This window comes from Lissotriton vulgaris, unplaced genomic scaffold, assembly GCF_964263255.1.
Source record: "Lissotriton vulgaris unplaced genomic scaffold, aLisVul1.2 SCAFFOLD_6579, whole genome shotgun sequence".
NCBI classification, from domain to species: Eukaryota; Metazoa; Chordata; class Amphibia; order Caudata; family Salamandridae; genus Lissotriton; species Lissotriton vulgaris.
This window is the reverse complement of record NW_028249623.1, coordinates 30,789-51,757: the sequence shown is the minus strand read 5'-3', so window position 1 is coordinate 51,757 and position 20,969 is coordinate 30,789. Positions and strand designations below refer to the sequence as shown.

General features: G+C 42.0%; 1 protein-coding gene across 1 annotated transcript; it reads left to right on the top strand.

Moving 5' to 3' along the window:
• The first annotated feature begins 3,564 nt into the window (after positions 1-3,564).
• Positions 3,565-16,575, top strand: LOC147663522 (olfactory receptor 2D2-like). The gene is made up of 2 exons (XM_086950391.1): positions 3,565-3,736; positions 15,581-16,575. Exons 1-2 carry the CDS (start codon positions 3,565-3,567, stop codon positions 16,573-16,575), a joined length of 1,167 nt encoding a protein of 388 aa, XP_086806517.1.
• Positions 16,576-20,969: the final 4,394 nt, after the last annotated feature.

Genomic DNA, 20,969 nt, shown 5'->3' with positions numbered 1-20,969 from the left:
AGCCTACCATGGAGGCCTATAAAAGAGGAACATCAGTGTACAATTGAGACATTGCGCTGTGCCAATGGCAAGCCTATCGGTTGCTATCCATAACCCAGAGCGGCCCTGCACCAGAACCTATGTCCACGGTCTATGTTGCACCTAGGAGGCACTTCAAAACCTACAATCATCCCCTCCTATAAGTAGTGTAAGTCACTCCTGTATCTCATACTGTCCCTGACAACCTTACAAAAACCCAATGATATCTCCTGCTGGCACACAAGAAAGTCAGAGCTCCCCCCAACACTGATGCTTCCATACCATCTAGGATACATCTCAAATGCCTATTCTTAAATGTCTGCTCGCACTGAAACACAGAGAGAAAATATATGTGTTTCTTACTTCTCTTATTTCAGATTTGTGACCTGGAGATAACGGATGTATGACGTTACAACGCATACTTTTACAATGCATACCTTTACAACACATTTTATGCAACGCAACATCCATTACAAGGCATTCCATTACAACACATGCCATTACAACACATTTTTAAAAACTACCTTTGCAACGCATTCCATTCCATTGCATACTACCTTGGCAACGCATACCATTACAAGGCATAACATTATATTGCATGTAAGGTAAGTATTGGATAGTGTAGGGGTAAACTTACTATTCTTAATCCAGGGGGTGCAACAGTAGGGTAAGTGTTGGATAGTGTAGGGGTAAAAATTACTATTCTAACTCCAGGGGGAGCAATAGTAGGGTAAGTGTTGGATAGTATAGGGGTAAAAATTACTATTCTAATTCCAGGGGATGCAACAGCAGGGTAAGTGTTGGATAGTGTGAGGGCACTATGCGTTGTAATGCTATGCGTTGTAATGGTATGCGTTATAATGACTGCGTTGTAATGACATGCGATGTAGTGGTATGTGTTGTATTGTCATGCGTTGTAATGGATGTTGCGTTGTAAAAGTTTCGTTGTAATGGTAGTGCGTTGTAAAAGTTGCGTTGTAAAGGTTGTTTCCCCTTATTTAATGCATTAGTGTTTTCAAATGCTTTACAAAATTCTCATAAGTTAAGCTGCCTGTTAGCAGGCAGCTACCAATGGTTGAGCAAGGGAATATTTTATTTTCACATTATTACTAGTAATAGGTTCCAACCTCTAACTACTAATTATAATAAGTTTTAGCTACCTTTGTGATAAGATCTGCATGTGGAAATTTTCATCATAAAATAGTTTGGTAGATTGTTGCAAGAGTCATGCACATGTGAAGTATCGTAAATATTGCTTGTGTGATGAACAAACAAATTGACTGTGTGGGGTGAGCCTTTCAGGGGTTCACCGGTGCAGGAGTTTGCCATTCTTTTAGCACTGGTCCTTTAGACTAACACAGTAGAAATTGGCACAGAAGCTGTAATATTAAAGAGATAGTTTATTAGGACTCATGAGTGAAGCTACATTGATATATAACACTAAGGCAGGGGTCTCCAAACCGGTCCTGGAGGGCCGGATCCATGCCAGATTTTTGGGATATCCCCATTGAGATACATGTAGGTTTTTTAAACATCTGGCATGGATCCGGCCCTCCAGAATCGAGTTGGGGACCCCTGCCGTAAGGCAATGTATGAGGCAGCACGTGGATTACAGAAACCATGGTGCTTATATACTGTGAAAGTTTGCAGAGTAAACATGGAGGTTCAAAAAGAGACAGTACACGTGTACACACAAATAGCTAGTTACATATAAGGATAGATGAGAATCACTTAGTCAACAGAGTGGGAGGAGTTATAGAACTGCTGACATCAGTTAAAATAGCCTGACAGTTAACTATGTAACAGGTGCATTCCAGCAGCTACAGGCCTTTCTGAGCATGTGCAGTGCCCAGGCTCAGTGCTGAAGGAGTTAACTATAGATGATGACTCAGGTGTAATAGAGAAGCAGGCAACAGCGAAGACAGGGAAGCACATGGCTAACACATGGATAACTAAAACGGATGCCACAAACAAAATGGCTTCAGCTCATGCTAACCGTGCTCTCTGCCAAGTTTCCACAACTGCTTTAATACATTTAGTGCTGCCGTCGGCTAGTGGCCAAAGCTTATACTACCTCCTCATTGTGGCCATGAGCTGAAGGTCGATGCTGAGGAGTATAAAAAAATAAACTTCTGTTGCCTGCACTGGAGGATTACTGGGACGAGGACGCGGCTTAATCAGAATCCCATCTGCTTCATCCCCAAACCCTTTTTTAATGTAAGGGTGCTGCTAGGCACACTGACATTACAAACCTATCTTGAACCGCAATGACAGATCAGGTGAGTGCTTTCTCACATACCTGGTGTATTTTCAGGGTGCAGTATGCCTACCCATGTTTGAAGGAGATATTGTTGGAAAGCAAAAAGTCTACAACAATGCCTTTCTCAAATTCCTGTTAATACAACCCATAGATCGCAGGCGTGTTGCGATCCTTCACCAGGAATAATACTGGACACCACAATTATTCTGTACCATGTTTGTTTTCCCCAGTTGAAAACAAAATGGCAAGCATATTATTAGGGGTTAGCACTTGAAAAATAAAAATCAGCCAATTTGGAGGATATGTTTTTATGGTTGTTTTATCCTGTGGGTGCAATAACACCCACAAGGAGAGCATGAGCTACCCCCAAGGAAGAACAAATTAGGGGCCAAATGCTATTGGTGTTGGTCCATAGGACAAATGGCCTGACAACCGGGAGAACATAAATAGAGCAATGTACGTGTCAAGTTACATTAAATATTTCATCAGTCATCCATAGCCACCCTTATTGATGGTGCAACAGCCAACACATAGGCTACCTGCATCAGCTAGATATCCAGGAGTCATCTCTGGACCAGATCAATTATGCTAGGAATTATTTTAATATCTTTCTTGAAAGTCATTGTTGATAAACTGTCCAAATCTTCTCAAAAGAAAGTTCCAAATTGTCAGGGCAGCTCCTGAGAAGGTGTGGTTAGGTCCTTAAAAAGCATATGACATCGGGAATAATATGCTTTTGTGATAGGTACATTGGTGAATCATAATGCAGGTCTTTGAGCATCAGACAAGCTATCTTTAGATGGATCATTGATTTGAATGGAAACCAGAAGAGAGAACTGAGAGATTGTGTGTGAGAAATTGGTGTGTTGGTTGACTGAGGTGTGAGCCCTTGTCATCCAACAGCTACAATTCCTTGCAAGGTGAAACGATCACTAAATTTACCCGGGGTAGCTTGACCCAATTAGCAGTTAGGCTCAACTTAGATACAATGTGTGAAGTGTTTATGCAGCACACAAACAGTAATAAAGTGAAAACGCAATTCAAGAAAATTCTCAACTGTGGGAATCTGGTCGCATGAGTTAAGGCTGACCACAAAGGTGCACAGTTTTGATACAGGATGTGAACTGGGCCTGGTCAACACTTACCTTCGGACTTAGACAAAAATTGAGAGAGAAATGTCTGAGAAGGTTGAAGCTCAGCGGGGCAAGACTGCAGGAGTGCCGGAGCAGGAACGTTGTCATCAGATGGCCGTGGAGTGAAGCTGCAGAGAAGAATTAGTCACTAAAATGGAAGCCAAAAATCTTCAGCCGAACAAAGCAGAAGGCTGTAGCCAGAGAGAGTTCTACAATGCCAGATACCCTTTTGGCGAAGGACAGCTGAAAGAGATTTGCTGCCGAGAAGAACGTAGCATAGAAGAAGTGAAGTCAATCCAACCAGCAATGTACATCCTGCGGATAGGCAAGCAGGCTGGTCCTAGTCTCCTCCTGGATCTCAGAGCACTTTTTGGCCAAACAATCTTTCCTTTTTTACCCTCAGTTTTAGAAATTGGCCGTCTGGATATTTAACTACACAACCAAAGTTCAACGAGTGGATGGAGGCCTCTTGTGGGTTCAGGACTCACCCAGGCTGAGTCTAGGTGTGGGTTCAAGATTGTGGGATCCAGTTATATCCCAGTGGCTCAGAACAGCAGGCCAGTATACTAGCCTTTGGAGTCAATTATGATAGTCCTCGGTACAAATGTAGATGCAGGGCTGGCCTCTGAGAGTTCAAGTCAGGCTCCTGGCAGCAACGTAGTCCTTCCAAGTACAGTAGCAGTCTAGCATCCTACCAGTTTTGAGCCATTGAGGTACACGTAATCCCTCTAGAGTTTGACTGTCTTGGAGGAATTGACAAAGTCAAACTGTCAGCTAGACCCAGTCATGTGACTCAAGCCTGGCTGCAGACGCTAAGAGCAGTAAAAAATCAACTTTCTAAAAGTTGCATTTTAAAAAATGTGATGAAAAATCTGACTTCACCATTAAAGAGGGTTTATCATTACAATTGCAAAGGTTCCAAACATAATAGCTCTATGTCCTCTCATTAGGCATTCCAGCTATTTGAAGGTTATAAGGAACCCCAAATGTTATTCTATTGGACGGGTAGGCCTCATAGTAGTGAAAAAACGCATTTGTGAAATTTTCACTGCCAGGACATGTAAAAGTATAAAGTCTAACCTTTTAGTTACACAGCACTGCACCCTACGGGCTACCTAGGACCTTACTCAGGGGTGACTTATATGTAATAAAAGGGGAGCTTAGGACTAAGCAAGGAATTTAAATAGCACGTCGATATGGCAGTGCAGAACAGCATTCAGGCTGCAATGGCAGGAATATAAAAACTTTTAGAGTGTTACTTAATTTTTTTTTCTTAAGGTGTTATTGAATCAAATGCAGTGTACATAGACAGCATAAAAAGGTACATGTAGTAGATAAACAAACATAACATCCCGTGGCCATGATGCATATATCCAATTTCAGCAACCAATCACTGAAAAGTATAACATAGTGAGGTATCATACAGACAAGCTAAAGATAAACATACTCAACATTCCGCATGTTGAGGGTACTTGTCTTGTTTAACAGATCTCAGCTACTGTAACAGAGGCTCCTAAATGTCAGGTCTTGAGGAGGTAGGAAGTTCCTCTGCATGGAACACTAGGTTTTCCCGGCAGTATACTAGATCCTTAAGTCATTGTGCAGCTGAAGGCCCGGCCGTGCCCTCCCACGTCATTGCCACATGTTTCTTGGCCAGACGCAACGCCACTCTCACAAATGTGCCCGTTGCACCCTTCAAGAATGCCAGTAAGCCCAGCAAACATATATGTGGAGAACACTGCGATTCAATGTTGATGCAGCGCCAGGACATCTCCGGGTAGCATTTGCGCTATACAAATACCAATAACATTAACAATATCATCAACATATTAGATAATTTACAGATCACATCAGTCCAGAACACCACCACCCCAGGACATACCCAGGCTAGATGCCAGAAGTCAGCATCCACAGTACCACATTGTTTGCATGTTTCAGTATCTCTGAACCCATATTTAAACAATATTATGTGGGGTGTAATAAGGCTGATGGGTGTATTTGAAATTAATTATTCAGAGGTTGTCAATAGATGTTAGAGCACCAGTCAGCTAGCAGCAATGCTCCGAGTCCTGCTGTGTCAATTGTGGGTTAAGATATGCTTTCCGTTTCTCCATGCTTTTGTTGTGCTGCAGTGGCTTCTCAGCTCAAGCCACTTGATAGAGTTTGGTAAGGAGTTTACATTGCGTTGGGCTGGTGAGCATGGTGTGTAAGGTCTGCAGTTTGGGAGGTTTGGTAGGGAAAGTATGATAGTGCGCCTGTATCACTTTTTTAACCTGTGAAAGAGGAATATGAATAATGGTGTCTTATTCCGCACATACCAAAGAACATCGTCCGTCAAGAAAGAACCATTGGGATATAAGTCCAGCATTTAATCTATCCCTACTAATTTTAGTATGCATAGCTCCCGACTCATGCATTACTGACAGGTCCGAATGAAATGCAAGAGGCAACACAGGGGAATATATTGGTAACTTCCCAGCCATGCGGCCTAGCGCATGCAAGTCCGCTCTGGTGGCATCAACAGTGTTGATCTCAGAGTGGGGCGTCTATTGGTAAGTGTGAGTCAATATAGAACTTAGGGGAATAAGATGCGCGTCACCATCCTCAACTGCTAAATGTGGGATGAAATCATGGGAGCCAAACTGGTATTGCGCATATTGTGCATGAGCGCACAAATAGTACAAATAAAGGAAAGGCACATTGAAGCCCCAGTTTTTATAGTCCAAAGTAAGTGTCTCCCAGCTCACACAAGCTTGCTTGCCCCCCAAATTAACCAGAGGAGCAGTGACCACATTGTTTAAAATTATTGTTGGGTTAGTGGTATCAGTATATTACTAAAAAAATATAAAAATAGAGGCAGCACAACCATCTTGATGAACGCTATGCGATCAGCCAGGAATAGCGGAAGCGTCACTCCTCTGTACACCTGTTGTTCCAATTTCATGTACGCAGTGCCATAGTTCTCATGAATCACTGTTTTAGGATCTCTATGAACCCATATCCTGAAGTACTTTCAGGGTCTGCTGACTATACAAGTGGAAATTCAAGCTCTTGGGGAAGGGTGCTCTCTGTCAGTGGCACTACCACTGATTAGGACCAGTTAATATGTAACCCTGAATTTATTCTCACAGAACTGGTGCTATGATTGTGCATGGCTCCCATATAAAAAGCAGCATGTCATCTGCCAAAATTGAGATGCTTATGGAATGGTGAACGAACTGGAGGGCTGTAACGACCGGATTTTCGGACCAGATAGAATCAGCTCACCAAGACATACCAACCCAGCCGAAACGCAACCACCCCCCTCCTCAGGACCCATCTATCCAGGCACCTGGGTACCTACCTGAGGATGGGGAATTAGCAATATACAAGCTCATATCATAAGAAACACCACTAAATCTATAGGGATTACTAGGAATACTCACTGATTACTAAGGACGTCCATGCCCTACACCACACTCATATCTCATAGTCTTGCGGCAACTCAGACCCAGACTATGCTACCCTCCTACTCATAGTGAAGGGGGCAGTTCCAATAACTTACCATTACACACTGACACACTCAGTGCTCTCTCAAGCCACAATCCTGTGGGTATACGCACTGTGTCCTCCCAGTGCTCTCACTATTTCATACATACACAAGCCACAATCCTGTGGGTATACACACTGACCACAATCAGTGCTCTCACTAATGCCACTCTCTCTTTAGCAGCAATCTCACTACACACCGTGTCCCTCCGGTGCTCTCACAAGCCATAATCCTGTGGGTATACACACTGACCACAATCAGTGCTCTCATTAACGCCGCCTTACACAACGACGATCACTTTCCTATGAATACCTTCAGCTCTCTCTCTCTCTGTTGGGAAGTTTCTCTCACTATCCACTAAAGGTACAATACTACAATATTATGGATCACACAAGAATGGCCAAATTACACTGTGCAATTATAGTCATCTAATACAAGTTCTCCTCTCCCCCTCATTATTCAGTTGCCATTTACCTGTCCGGGAGTCGCATCCGTCCACATAATAGCACCTGACTAGAAGAAAGGTTAACCTAATCATAAGAAAACAACAGTTACACACTAGTTCACTAAGAACTGGGGTTCCTTTATTAACAATAACATTAACAATATAATACTGCACTAAACACATACACAGATCTGCGGGGTCTCTTTACTATAATGGAAAGCTTTATTACTATAACACATCCACATGTAATTGACAGGGACTGTAAATAGCTAAAGAGGGAATGGATTATACTGCACACTGCTGAAAGAAAAAGGAATAGCAATACAGTAGGGACAAGGTTAATGTTTAAATGTAAAGCAAACTAATATAACAGGACAGATATCACCTGATTAGTATGAAGTCTTGCTCTAGCTGTCATCTGGGTTCCTCTCTCGTCTGTGCCTTAGCTCATCTCAGATTCTCCCCTGCACTCTTGGACATGCATCTGCGCTGATCACTCTGCACTGGATTCCTCTCCCCTACGAACTTTCTTCACCTTCCAGCTTCAGTCTAATAGTTTCTGCCGCTCTGATAACCGTTCGCTCCACTAGCTTCTTCACTCTGTCTAATTATCTCAGCTCCAATGTCCAATTCACTCCAGATGCTCCCACAGACTAATCCATGATATAACTTCAGTCTCTTCCAAAAGGCATCACTTCAGACTCCAGTTGATCACAACTCCTACTGATAAGTAACTGCTTCTGACTGCTTTCTTCAGCTCCAAACATCATCTCACTTCTCTCTGTTCAAAACACCATCTGCTCACAACTGCTTCTGACAACTCCAACAATCATCTGTCTTTTCTCCCTCCAAGCATTAACTGACTCCTTCTCTCCCTGGCTCCAACTGTCTGACTTCTGTCTCTGGTTCCAACTCACTGACTTCTCTCTGTTCCAAGCATCGACTAACTGACAAACTGACTAACTGACTAACTGACAAACTGACAAACTGACACTCCTCCTCTTCTGCACTTCGCTAATATGGAATGCTCTCTCCTCATGGAAGGTTCCAGCCAGTAGCCTCCTCCCACCGGATCCATGGAACAGGCTCCTTGCTCTAGACGCCCCCACAGTACCCAGCTGCTTGTTTCGTCTAGAGACTTGAGCCCAGGGACACTTCTTGATTAGATTCAGCTCTGGCCGGTTCTCTCCAGTTTGCAAAGGGCGAACAACACCTCATAACTAAAACATCACCTTTACCCTGCAAGCATCTCAGTCTGCAGGGACAGAAAGCAAAATGGAGTCTCTCTAGTTCTGGGCCTTGTAGGACTGAAAAGGACTTAACTCTATCAGAATACATACACAAACCATACCAATATGTAATATAAAGTCAGGACTACAGGATCCACCCTCTGCTATAGGTAGGATGATGAAAGGACACATAATTATGTCAAAGCCAATAGGCAATAGATGGATTAGAGTCAAGAATAAGGGATCTATCATCATATTAAGCAGCTATCCTCTAGTTTATGCTTCTAGGTCTGGAAAAAGGCCTGAAAAGGACCAACACAAGGCAAGAATAGGGAATCAGGATGGTAGCAAGCTTAAAGTCACCATCACTCAGAAATAGAGCCAAAAACCCGGTCACTACATTGCACCCTGACTTTAACTTGCTAACATCCGTAAACAACAACAAACAAATAAACAAACATCAACATAATCTATCAACAAAACCAAAAACCAAAAGACTCCCTAAAATGAATGACAACTAAGGAAAATACCACCTAAAACTTGATATAGGGAATGTAAATCTGACAACCAATTAAAAACAAATCAAAGCACCCTTGACCTGAATGTTGAAATGTAACTAAGATTGATCTGATAACAACAGAAACTAACCAAAGCACCCTTGAACTAAAGGTGCCTCAACTTCTAGTGATAACTCATGAAATCTATTGATGTAGGAAAATGTTTGTGAAATGAAAACAACAAAGGGCCTAAATGAGGCCTACCTACTTCGGTCAACTTTAAGAAAGGATTTGGTAAAATCTGACAAATAAACATGACAAAGGGTCCTCAAGGTCTGGGCAACTATTACCAATAGATGTAGGACATAACCTGACTAAAAGACACACCTCCCAGGACAACTTAAAGTCTAAGGTGACCACCCTTGGAACTAATCCCACTGTTCTAATTAAGAGTTGATGGATCAAAGTGATAGTGTAAAACAAGGAAAACAAGGACAACTCCATCTCTACCAAATAGCTGGTGTAGCACTATGCATAAAGTTATCTAAGTGTGGTGTATATATTCTTCTAAAAGATAATTCAGACATAAATAGTCTGTCCAGAAATCCCTATAGCTAAAATAGCTAAATCATAGACTTAAACTTGGGAAATCGAATAATAGTAGACCATGCCAAAGGCAATAGGCAAAGGTCAGAAGTCAACTAACTCAGGAAACAATTTGCACCTAATCCCCCTGTATCAATCTGTGGAACACATGTGTGCACCATCATTTAAAACATTGCTTTTCTTTCTTGGGCAAGACTGCTTTATAGAAAACAGGAAAACTATGAAATAGGTAAAAGATAAACAAGTGTAAAGTCAATCTGTATCAATAATGAAATAGCATAGCATACTAAAATCAAAATATCATATATCACAGTGCATCAGATTATTAAAGCAGCTCACTAATCATATTATACCCTATGACATTCAAATGACATCATTTGCATCATTGCATTAATGTGGCACTGCATCTTTTAAACTGGAAACTCAAAACCATGGACAGGACTGGGATTTTTTTTTTCAATTGGGGCCTGTTTGTGGTAACTGCAAAAGTGGCATAATGTCAATCTGAAATAGAAACATGGGAAAAAATGCAAGACTCAAGAATGCAGGCCAAGGAATTACATTTCAAACTCCTTTCGTAAAGAAACATCATTATAACCAAATAAAAATGGGTTCTTTTAGATCATCACTTGCAAAAGGTCAATTAATAAAAAAATAAAAAAATAGAACTATTGGCTTTGTCAAGAATTTTTTTTTTAGGAAATCCAAGAATAGTATATGGCCAAGTTCAAAAGTTGAGTCAATATAAAAAGTTCTCTTCTGTAGTTGGTTTCTCCTTAGGAAAACAGTTCATTCGTATAGACCACAATCCTCCATCTTCATCTGTATTCTGTGCCAAGGAAGCACATCCTCCAATCCGGTCAGCAGTCATCAGGTCCTGGTACGTCCGCTTCCGGTCTGGGTCCAGGCTCGGGGGTTTTTGGGGGGAGGAAACTCACTCCGAAAATAATAAAACACATCACTCCAAAATAAGAAAATCCACACTCATACAGGGCCCCCACAAGAAACAGCCATCTGAAACGAGAAACAAGTATCATCAACATTGCAAAAACACATTTTCCAATCAAAAAGCACCCCAAGTGCTTTTCATTTCTGTAAGAAACCTCCTAATTCATGAAAAGAACTCTTCTAAATCCAAGGAATGATTTAAACATTCTACCTATACCATATTCTTTAAATTTGTTTGGGCAAAATCTAATTTTGTCATACACAGCCAGAAGGGCTGGGGCCTAGCTACTCCTCACTGCTTTGAGAAACAGCCTCTCCCTCCAGAAAGATGTCCGCGCTCAGAGTTTTTAATCAGCTCCAACCATAATAAGCAGGAGCCAGGCTACACTGCGATGTAATATTGAATCACTGCCAAATGCTGATCTCATTGCAGGAGCGAAGCTCCTGCCAAGTTTATTCTCTACACTGCCTTCCCCTCAGTGATGTCACCTACAGGGCACCTCTACCCTTTAAAAACTCTGAGAGCTGAGAACTGCTGAATATTTGCCAAAAATAAAAAAAAACAAGGCAAGCCTGAGAGCCTAGCTGAGCTATCATATCAGCCAAGGTCAAAAAACACATTCCATCTAACTTAAAACATACCCGTTCTCAGGCTGCAAAGAAAAACACTGCACCATTATTTCTAACTAATTTAAGCAGATTTAGACATGGTAAAAAGCATCCTAAAAACAGGAATTAATAAAGACATTTTTTTTGTAACCTAGACATATCTTCTGCCCGAAAGATTGGTGGCCCAAAGACTCAGAGGCCCTGCCTAGTGCGGTGTCTTCTGCGCGCAACCTGGGCGTGCAATTTGATGCATCCCTTTCCTTTGACGATCACGTCAAGATTACGGCTGGTTAATGCTTTGGACTAATTAAATCTCTAAAGAAACTCTTTGACTTCCTCCCCATCACCGCTAGGAAATCGGTCGTGGTAGCACTAATACTCTCCCGACTCGATTACTGCAATGGATTAATGGCAGGAGTGAAAAAGTCCACCCTTAAGAAGTTGCAAAGTATACAGCACGCGGCTGCTAGATTAGTGTTGAAACTCCCCAGAAAATCTTCGGCCTCAGCAGCATTGAACTCCCTCCACTGGTTGCCACTTCATAAGAGAATTCGTTTTAAACTTTTACTTACAGTGTTCAAATCCCTGAAAAATACAGGTCCTCAATACCTTGTCAATCGCTTCACTCATTACAACCCCGTACGATGTCTGAGATCCTCAGGGGCCAACCTCACGAAGATCCCGAGGTTCAAGTACAAAACCAGGGGTGGAAAAACCTTCACAGTCCTGGCAGCAAGGGCTTGGAACAACTTGCCCGTAAATCTCAGACTGATCGAGACTGAGAGTCTCTTCAGGAAACAACTGAAGACATGGGTATATCAGCAATCAGATACCTATGTATTGGCAGCTATTTAGATCTTTCACCACATATCTCCCACACGCATGCTCAGCGCCAAGATGCTCCTTCCGGAGCGAAAGTTTGCGCTATCAAATATCAAATATCAAATGCTAGCATTCTCAAATAAGAAGCAAAATAATCCTGAAGACAAACTATATATCATAATGTACTGCTACGTGCTGAAAAGGAAAAAGATTAGAATAACATTTCATGCAGCAACATAGGAAATCACGGCACATTTCTTAAAATAACATGTGAAGCACTATCAATTTAAACAAGGGGAAAAAAAGTTATACATGTAATCAAGAATTCATAATTTGGTGCGCAAGCCTTTCTGTTCTAATTATTAAAAGGGTCAGATTTATTTTTTGCAGATAGCCTTTTTTCCTAACTGAGTGGGTTTACTCTCACGCTGGTCTGCTTCATATCAGAGCAAAATACAGAATCATTTGCATTTGAACTTTAAACAAAAGGGGCAGCTTGCTTTAGGGAAATAATCACTTATATTTTCTAGATGTGCAAAATACACTACAGAACACTTTTTTAAAAGCACATGGTTGCATTTCACTGATTAAAGCACATTCTATGATGGGTCTGTTTTATTTCACAACCGGAAAAGTACCCTCCGTGCTCAGCTGAAAACCTTTACTTAATCCGACTGGTTGATTTACAATACTCCGACCTCCGAGTCAGACACATTAAATCATGTGTTCAAAGGCAAACCCACACAAACTCGTGTACGCATTTCAAACAGTATGTTAAATGAACACTGCTTTTTTTTTTCTCCGTGCAAGATGTTACCTTTCCGTCAGCTAGCTGTCAAAGTACATAGGCGAACCCTGCAACCAATTAAAAAGTCAAATCAAACCATCATTAATCCAAACAGTCACTGACTTTTAGCGTCAGCTCACATAACCATGCATGTTAAACAGCATGTTGAAATAAATACTGCCGTCTCAATCTAAGATATTAACCCTTTGGCAGCTCAAACACCATCATTCCCCAATGTCTGCAGATACATGGGAAAGCCAAGAAGTTATCACTCCACGTTTTCATATAACACGTGCGCACATCTTCAAAATATTTTCTACAAGCATTTGAAAGAGATCCAGCTCTCTCCTGCCTAACGTAATGATAACATGCTATGTGCAAGCCATATTCACAAGGCACTACAAGTCATATTCACAAAGCGCTATCCACAAGCCATATTTACAAGGAGCTATTCACAAGAAACTCAGCAAGTTAAAATGAGAACATGCTCTTCACAAGCCATATTCACAAGGAGCTAATATTATTATTATTATTATTATTATTGCATTTATTGAGCGCACAGCTACCCGGAGGTTTCCCGGCGCTTGCCTTGGGAACCCGTCCTGGCTTTTCCCTGTGAGATAGCCCCTACAGGGCATCCCCAAGGTGAAAGCCAGGCATCCCGCCGCAGGGGGGCCGTTGTGGAGATTAAGCAAGCTTAATGCCCAGAGTTGCAGAGTGAGAACCCATGATTAGAGCAGGCACCGAAGCGAGAATTATCGAGTCCGTGGACATTTGAGCTCAAGACCCTTCCGCGTCGGGAATTGAACCCTGGTCCCGGGTCTGACCTCAGCTTCCAGGTCTGCCTGCTCTACACCGTGAGCCACACTTCTCCGTGAGCTATTCACAAGAAACTCAGCAAATCATAATGATGACATGCTATTCACAAGCCATATTCACAAGGAGCTATTCACAAGGAACTCAGCAAGTCATAATAATGACATGCTATTCACAAGCCATATTTACAAGGAGCTATTCACAAGGAGCTCAACAAGTCATATTACACTGAATACATTTCACATTTCACAGCATAAGCAAATACAGCAAGCCATTTAATAGGCAATTTACAAGCATTTTTCACACACATATGTACAACTGCATTATCACCAAGATGTAACTGGCTCCCTCACGTACTGTTACCCTTCAAGCCTGTGAGTTCAAACACCAAGATGAAAAGCATTTCTTCCACACTGCATAAGTCAAATGCCATGATGTACTGCAATCTCCTTACACTCCAACTGTTCATGCCCATAGGTCAGAGACCACACCTCACCATGCAATTCACAGACTGTTCCCAGATGTCAAATTTAAAGGTTTTTAAGTCCAAATACATGTCAAGGGCTCCCTCCCACGCAACTTGTGCGAAGCTGCCGACTACGCCAGATGTAACGACCGGATTTTCAGACCAGATAGAATCAGCTCACCTAGACAACACCAACCCAGCCGAAACGCAACCACCTCCCTCATCAGGACCCATCTATCCAGGCACCTGGGTACCTACCTGAGGATGGGGAATTAGCAATATACAAGCTCATATCATCAGAAACACCACTAAATCTATAGGGATTACTAGGAATACTCACTGATTACTAAGGCCGTTCATGCCCTACACCACACTCATACCTCATAGTCTCGCGGCAACTCAGACCCAGACTATGCTACCCTCCTACTCATAGTGAAGGGGGCAGTTCCAATAACTTACCATTACACACTGACACACTCAGTGCTCTCTCAAGCCACAATCCTGTGGGTATACGCACTGTGTGTTAGCAGTGCACAGAGTCCTAACGCAAGCAAAAGCAAAAATCCAGCATAAATTGGAAGCAAGTAGGCAAAAGGTTTGGGAGGAGACTACTCTTAGGTGGTCGAAGTGTCTAGCGCTAGATCCATCCACCATTTGTATTGGGAGATGTGTAGGAATGCTGGATGGTAAGATATATTAGGATCCTCACAGATTCTGGAACATTCCCTATCAAAAATGTATGGACATTTAGATTGGTGTTTTTAACCAAAGTTTGAGGCTTGCAAGGGGATTCCAGGAAAGAAAACCTCATAACATTCACACAAAGTTGTACCACCATGAACTTCCCAGGACATAGTTTTCAGATATCCAGGCTTGGTAGCTTTGCCTTGATGCTTGTTGAACTAGGGCCCACAATTTACCCAAATTGCAAAAGAGGGTTGGTTTTGAGAGTAAAAATGTGATGTGTCCATATTGTGTTTTAAGCTCTGGCATGTTATGGGCACTGGTCACACCAACACATGTAGGGTACCACTTATATCGGGAGGCAACTGAGACTGCAGGGTGATTGGAGATTTCTGGATCAATTCAGATTTTTGAACTTTACCTCATAAATATGAGGAAAATGTGAGGAAAATGTGAGTTTTAGTCAAAGTCTGAGGTTTGTGAGTGCCGCCTCCTTTCTTATGACCACGGTCCACATGTTGGATGATGTAACCTGTGGGAACAAAAATGGATAGGACGTACAAGGACATTGGGATGATTCATGTTTTAATGATAAAAGGTGCTGAGTGCAAGTTGAAGGGTGTGCGGTGTCAATGTTAACAAGAGGTGTATCCACTATATGCATTCTATCTGATCAAATATTACCTTTATGCACAATGTATGTATTATAAGTTTGTCTTCTTTTTCTACAGCTGATATGAAAGTGGAGTCATTGAAATTTAAAAATGGAAGCTTGAATACAGAATTCCTACTCACTGGCCTCTCCCAGGACCCGACTGTAAAGATTATTCTCTTTGTGTTATTTTTTATGATATACATCTTGACTCTCATTGGAAATATAAGCATTATCACAGCCTGCATCAGTGACCTTCGGCTTCACACTCCTATGTACTTCTTCCTGGGAAACCTTTCCTTGGTGGACATTTGTTATGCTTCTGTAATTGTTCCTAACATGTTGGCCCAACTTCTGGTTAGAAGTAGAATCAGCTTCAATGGCTGTGCCGCTCAGATGTTCATTTCATTGGTCTTCGGGATAACAGAATGTGTGCTCCTTGCAATCATGGCATATGATCGTTATGTAGCCATCACATTTCCCCTGCAATATACAGTCATCATGCGCTTATCTATTTGTTTGAAATTAGTATCCTGCTGCTGGTTATGTGGCGGTGTGGTAGCATTCTCAGGCACATTTCTTACACTACGGTTGCCACTATGCGGGTCTGAAATTAATCATTTTTTTTGTGATCTCCCTGCTCTTCTGAAGATGGCATGTGTAGACACCTACGTCACAGAGATGATAATCTTCTCTTTTGGAATCTTTATACTTTTGATACCAAGCCTCTTCACTGCAATCTCCTACATCCGAATCATTATCACAGTTGTAACAATCCACTCTTCTGAAGCCAGATTAAAAGTCTTCTCCACGTGTACCCCTCATCTGATCGTTGTCACCATATTCTACAGCACCACAATCTACATGTACATGAAACCAGTGTCTAAAAGCTCTGGAGATTCGGATAAAATGATCTCTGTATTTTATACTGTGACCCCACCAATGCTCAACCCCATTATCTACAGTCTACGAAATAAGGATGTGAAGATGGCTCTGAAGAATGTTTTCTTAAGGGCACATTTGGAATTCACATCTTACTTTTGTTCAGCAGCCATTCAGAAGATGCATATTTGAAAATAAGTAGTAGGAATGTGAAATAAAACCCTTTAGATGAATTATTTAGTCAAATATTGAATGCAAGCCGAGGTTACATTATAAGTTGGTCCCAAATAAATTACTGATTACTATAGAGTGGACAGGGTCAAGGAAACAAAGGTGGAACATACATCCAAATCACAATCCTCTCGTATCATTATTGCCTGTACATCATTGATTAATGTAGGTTGTAATTGAACATAATATCAGGGCTGGAGAACCTGGATCTATAAGGAATGTTAATTATTGAAAGTTAAATGTGATTGATAACGAAAAATGAAGGTCTTTCAGCACATCATTAAGAAGGATAACTTGTTGTATGACATGGATACAAAGCTGATAGGGCCACATGTGAGTAGACTACTATTAACAATAATGCAGCCATGCAATCAATGTATGCCCAGTTCTATTTACAACCCATCCCCTGAAAGGCAGAACTGAGAACAACAACATACATAGCAACACACAGCATGTTCTATCCATGGACGTTGCATGCTGAACCTGGAACACCACATAAAAAGGCAAGATTGGAAGCTGTCTATGTGTGCAGGGCTTACTGAACAGAGCAGCTGGTACTACTTGGAATCTTGGGTGGCAGTCCCTTTAGAGTTAAGTGTAAACTGAAACATTGCCATACTGACAGCACAGTGTATTCATTCAGGCACCGATGTATTGTAATATGTCAATAATTCTGCTTTTGAACTGACTGTAATATTTTGTGTTGATTTAAATGTGTTGGTTTTCACTGCCTTCCCTTCACTTACCCCCCACTAGCAGGCAAGGCAAAGGACTCAGTCTGAAATGTTGTGTGATGTTACATCTGCTACCTCTAGTATTTTCATATAATAAAGTTTCCAGGAATAGGCCTTGTAAGAATGAATAGTAAAAGGAAACCTGGAACTGGAAAAAAGTGCCTGGCCACAAAGAAGTGGTCTGGTCGGATGTATGACGTTACAGCGCATACTTTTACCACGCATGCTTTTACAACGCGGTATTTACAATGAAAACCTTTACAACGCATAGTGCTTTGGGGTGCTGGATAGTGAATAGTTTAATTTACTATTCCAACTCCAGTCCCCGTGGACACTAGGGAAGGTGTTGGATAGTAAATTAAACGTATTCCCTATCCTAGAGCGCCCCCCAGCGCAATGCGTTGTAATGGTTGTTGTTGTAAATACCACTTGTAAAGGCACTGCGTTGTAAAAGTTGCGTCATAAAGGATGTTTCCCGGTCTGGCCATCCAAATAGTACATATCAGCAAAGGGTACAAAGGCCCATTTGGTGTCCGTGTGCATCCACTTCCGGGTAAAGGCTGAGTCTTCAGTTGTCGGTGCCACATCACTCAACATTTCAACTAGCCACAGATGAACAAATACTTACATAGTTGAATTGGCTTTCATCCATCACCCTAAACTGCTGCTTAATATAGGAACAGTACAGCTCCTCCAACAGGGAAATCATGTGCTCAGGGATATAAGTTCCATGTTATACAGTGATGTACTGTTGATATCCGAATAGTTAGGTTTATAAGGACTTTGGTATACCATTGACAGGAAAAATTAACTTTGGGTGCCTGCCTTGACTTGTGAAGATTTTTGTGATGGAACAACACTGCTGCACTAAACCTGAGGTGGCCAAGCTTGGGATGAATGTCTAGCTCAGCCCTTTCCCCATGAGCACTGGTGGCATAAAATACAGCAAAGTCAAGCCTTAAGAGCACTATATTTTACTCTTCAACTGCTGTGCCGAAAGGGAATGATAATACTGAATGCACGACAACTCTGCGCATGCAATCTAAAATATTACTTTACTCCTCTGGTGTAGGAGTAAGAATACTTTGCAGAAAGTAGGGTTCTGTTCTGGATAACCAATGTAATGTTGCCATTGAGAGGTTGAACTTCTCTCTCTTTTCTGTTTTTACAGTTAGGGGAAATTGACAGGAAATAATTTGTTGCCTTTCCTTATGCTTAGCTTTGTACATTTGACAAGTAACACATTTTGACATTTTAAACATGTATTGTGTTAGAATGAATTACCATGTGATGTATGTATTTAATGAACATATTGTACTAAATAGGACACACAATGATGCCACAGAAAGCAGGAGGCAGATATTCGTCCAGGAGCTTCTGCATAACGTTTTACCAGGAAATCGTGTTCCAACCCAAGCTTCCCCACTTCACGAAATTGTGTGATCCTGTGCAAATCACTTCTCTTCATTATGCCTCATTTAGATTGTCAAGTGAGTTATCATCTTGAAGGAAATTAGAGCCTGATTTCGATTCACAAATAGTGGCTGCAAATTCATCACCTACGTTTGTGCGAATGGAAATGAATTTTGTCAACCAACATGTACTAATAGTTCAGTTCACAAAATTCCAAATTGTAGGGGGCTGCAACTGAACTGAACTACTAAATCAATATTCACGAGGTAGGTCACAATTTGAAACTCATTATGATTGGATGCCATTGCAGCAATAGTGGTCTGCGGGATCAGCAAACCACCAAGCCTGTGATCATATTTCAATAGTCTATTTTTCCAAAAGGAAACAAGTGTGCATTTAAGAAAATAAATTGACTTTGTAAAGAAATCTTAACAACCTTTTTACGACATTTTTTGTGAACGAGTTACCACCCCATCTAACGAGTCTTTAACTTTTCAAAGTTTTGCAACTGGATTTTAGTGGTAAAACATAATACATTTCATTAGGTATTGATGCTCTAAACATACCTCTGACAAATAGCAATTTTCCATGGATTTCTAAACCCATTTTGAGATTATGTAACCTCTTACCGAAATGCAGCATTAGTTTATTATATAACAAGATGCCATTTTGCAGTCTCTTTTTTTTTTTTCCAAATAAATTTTTATTGTTGCTCTAGACGTATCATCTGAAAAATATATGAGGACACGGGCTGGCTTCAACATTCAGCCAGTATCCGTCGGTTACGCAACTTTTCTTTTGCGCAATAGGATTACATACATATCAAAAACGACTGTACAGTTTAATCAAAGCTAGTTACTGATGCAAATAAACAAGAGAAAACAACCCCTAGAAAACAGCTCCCATCATGCCCGCCCACCTCCCCCCACCCCGAAGTCCGTCTACCCTTTGCTGATACATTCACATCCACCGGATAAGAGCAGGGTGTTACTGTGAGACAATGGACAGGTCCAACCCCAGTCATCACCTTTAGGTGTGCTCCAAACATCAAGTGTGACTAAGTTCCCCTTGAGAACCCCTATGAGGTCACTCTAGTCCGTGGTATTGCCTCCACTTAGTCCATATTCTCCGGAACTTTTTGGGGCACCCCCTGGCTTTGTATGTCACTCTCTCAGCCGCCATATAGAGGTCAAGCCCTCTTCTCCATTCCTCCAAGTCCGGCGGTTCAACCGCTCCCCAGTGCCGGGCAATGTCTCTCTTGGCCACCACCAGTGCCAGTCCTAGGAATATGACCAAGGGGCGGGCCAAGTCAACTTTGGTCGTTAACCCCAACAGAGCTAATTTTGGGTCACGTGGTAGAGTGGTTCCCAGGACCTCCTCCAATTCCCCAAATATGTTCTCCCAGTATACCTGTATGATGTCACAGCCCCAGAGTATGTGGTAGAAACTCCCCTCTGGTTGGCGGCACCTAAGGCATGCAGTGTCCATGACCTTCCCCATTTTGTATAGGTGCACCCTGTCATATTAGGCTCTGTGCAACACCTTCAGCTGTATGAGGCGGAGTCTGGACCTAATCGCAACCTCGCGAGGGTGCATAAGAACCATCTCCCAGTCCAGGTCTTCCATCACTCCAGTGTCTGCCTCCCATTTGTTTCTCAGGTCTTGTAGGGTACCCAGTGTATTGTTGGTCAGTGTTCTGTATGTGAGGGAGACCGCACCCCTCCCTATTTGCTCCTGCAGCAACCTACCTTCCAACGGGGCGTATTCTGGGATGTCTGCCACATTAATGTTCTGAGCCCTCCAGGTGTACCGTAGCCTTGTATATCTGTAATACTGAGTGTTATGTAGGCCAAAGTCCCCCTGTAAGGCGTGGAATGTTTTTTGGTCTCCCCTAGCAATTACGTCCCCCATGGTCGAAATGCCGATGTCATCCCACTGCCTGAAGCCTGTCAATTTGTGAAGTTCACCCAGCCACTTACAGTGCCATAATGGTATGTTTGGTTGCTCTGTTCCATGCAGTCAGCGTGATCCTAGTGGCCGGCAGGAGTTGTTTCCCTCGTGGACCCCCGTACAAGTAATACAGAACGTGTGTATGAGACCATTTTGATCGTTCTAGCGCATAGGTAGGGTGGTCTATGGCTGCATGCAACCATTCATTTATCGGGGTAAGGTGCTCTGCCCAATAGTATGCCTCTAGGTTGGGAAGGG

Bases quoted from the DNA above. Each gene is read 5' to 3' on its own strand.
- LOC147663522 (XM_086950391.1), top strand. From the start codon at position 3,565: ATGGAAGCCAAAAATCTTCAGCCGAACAAAGCAGAAGGCTGTAGCCAG. The intron at 3,737-15,580 runs GCAAGCAGGCTG...CTTTTTCTACAG, and splicing joins AATGTACATCCTGCGGATAG to CTGATATGAAAGTGGAGTCA.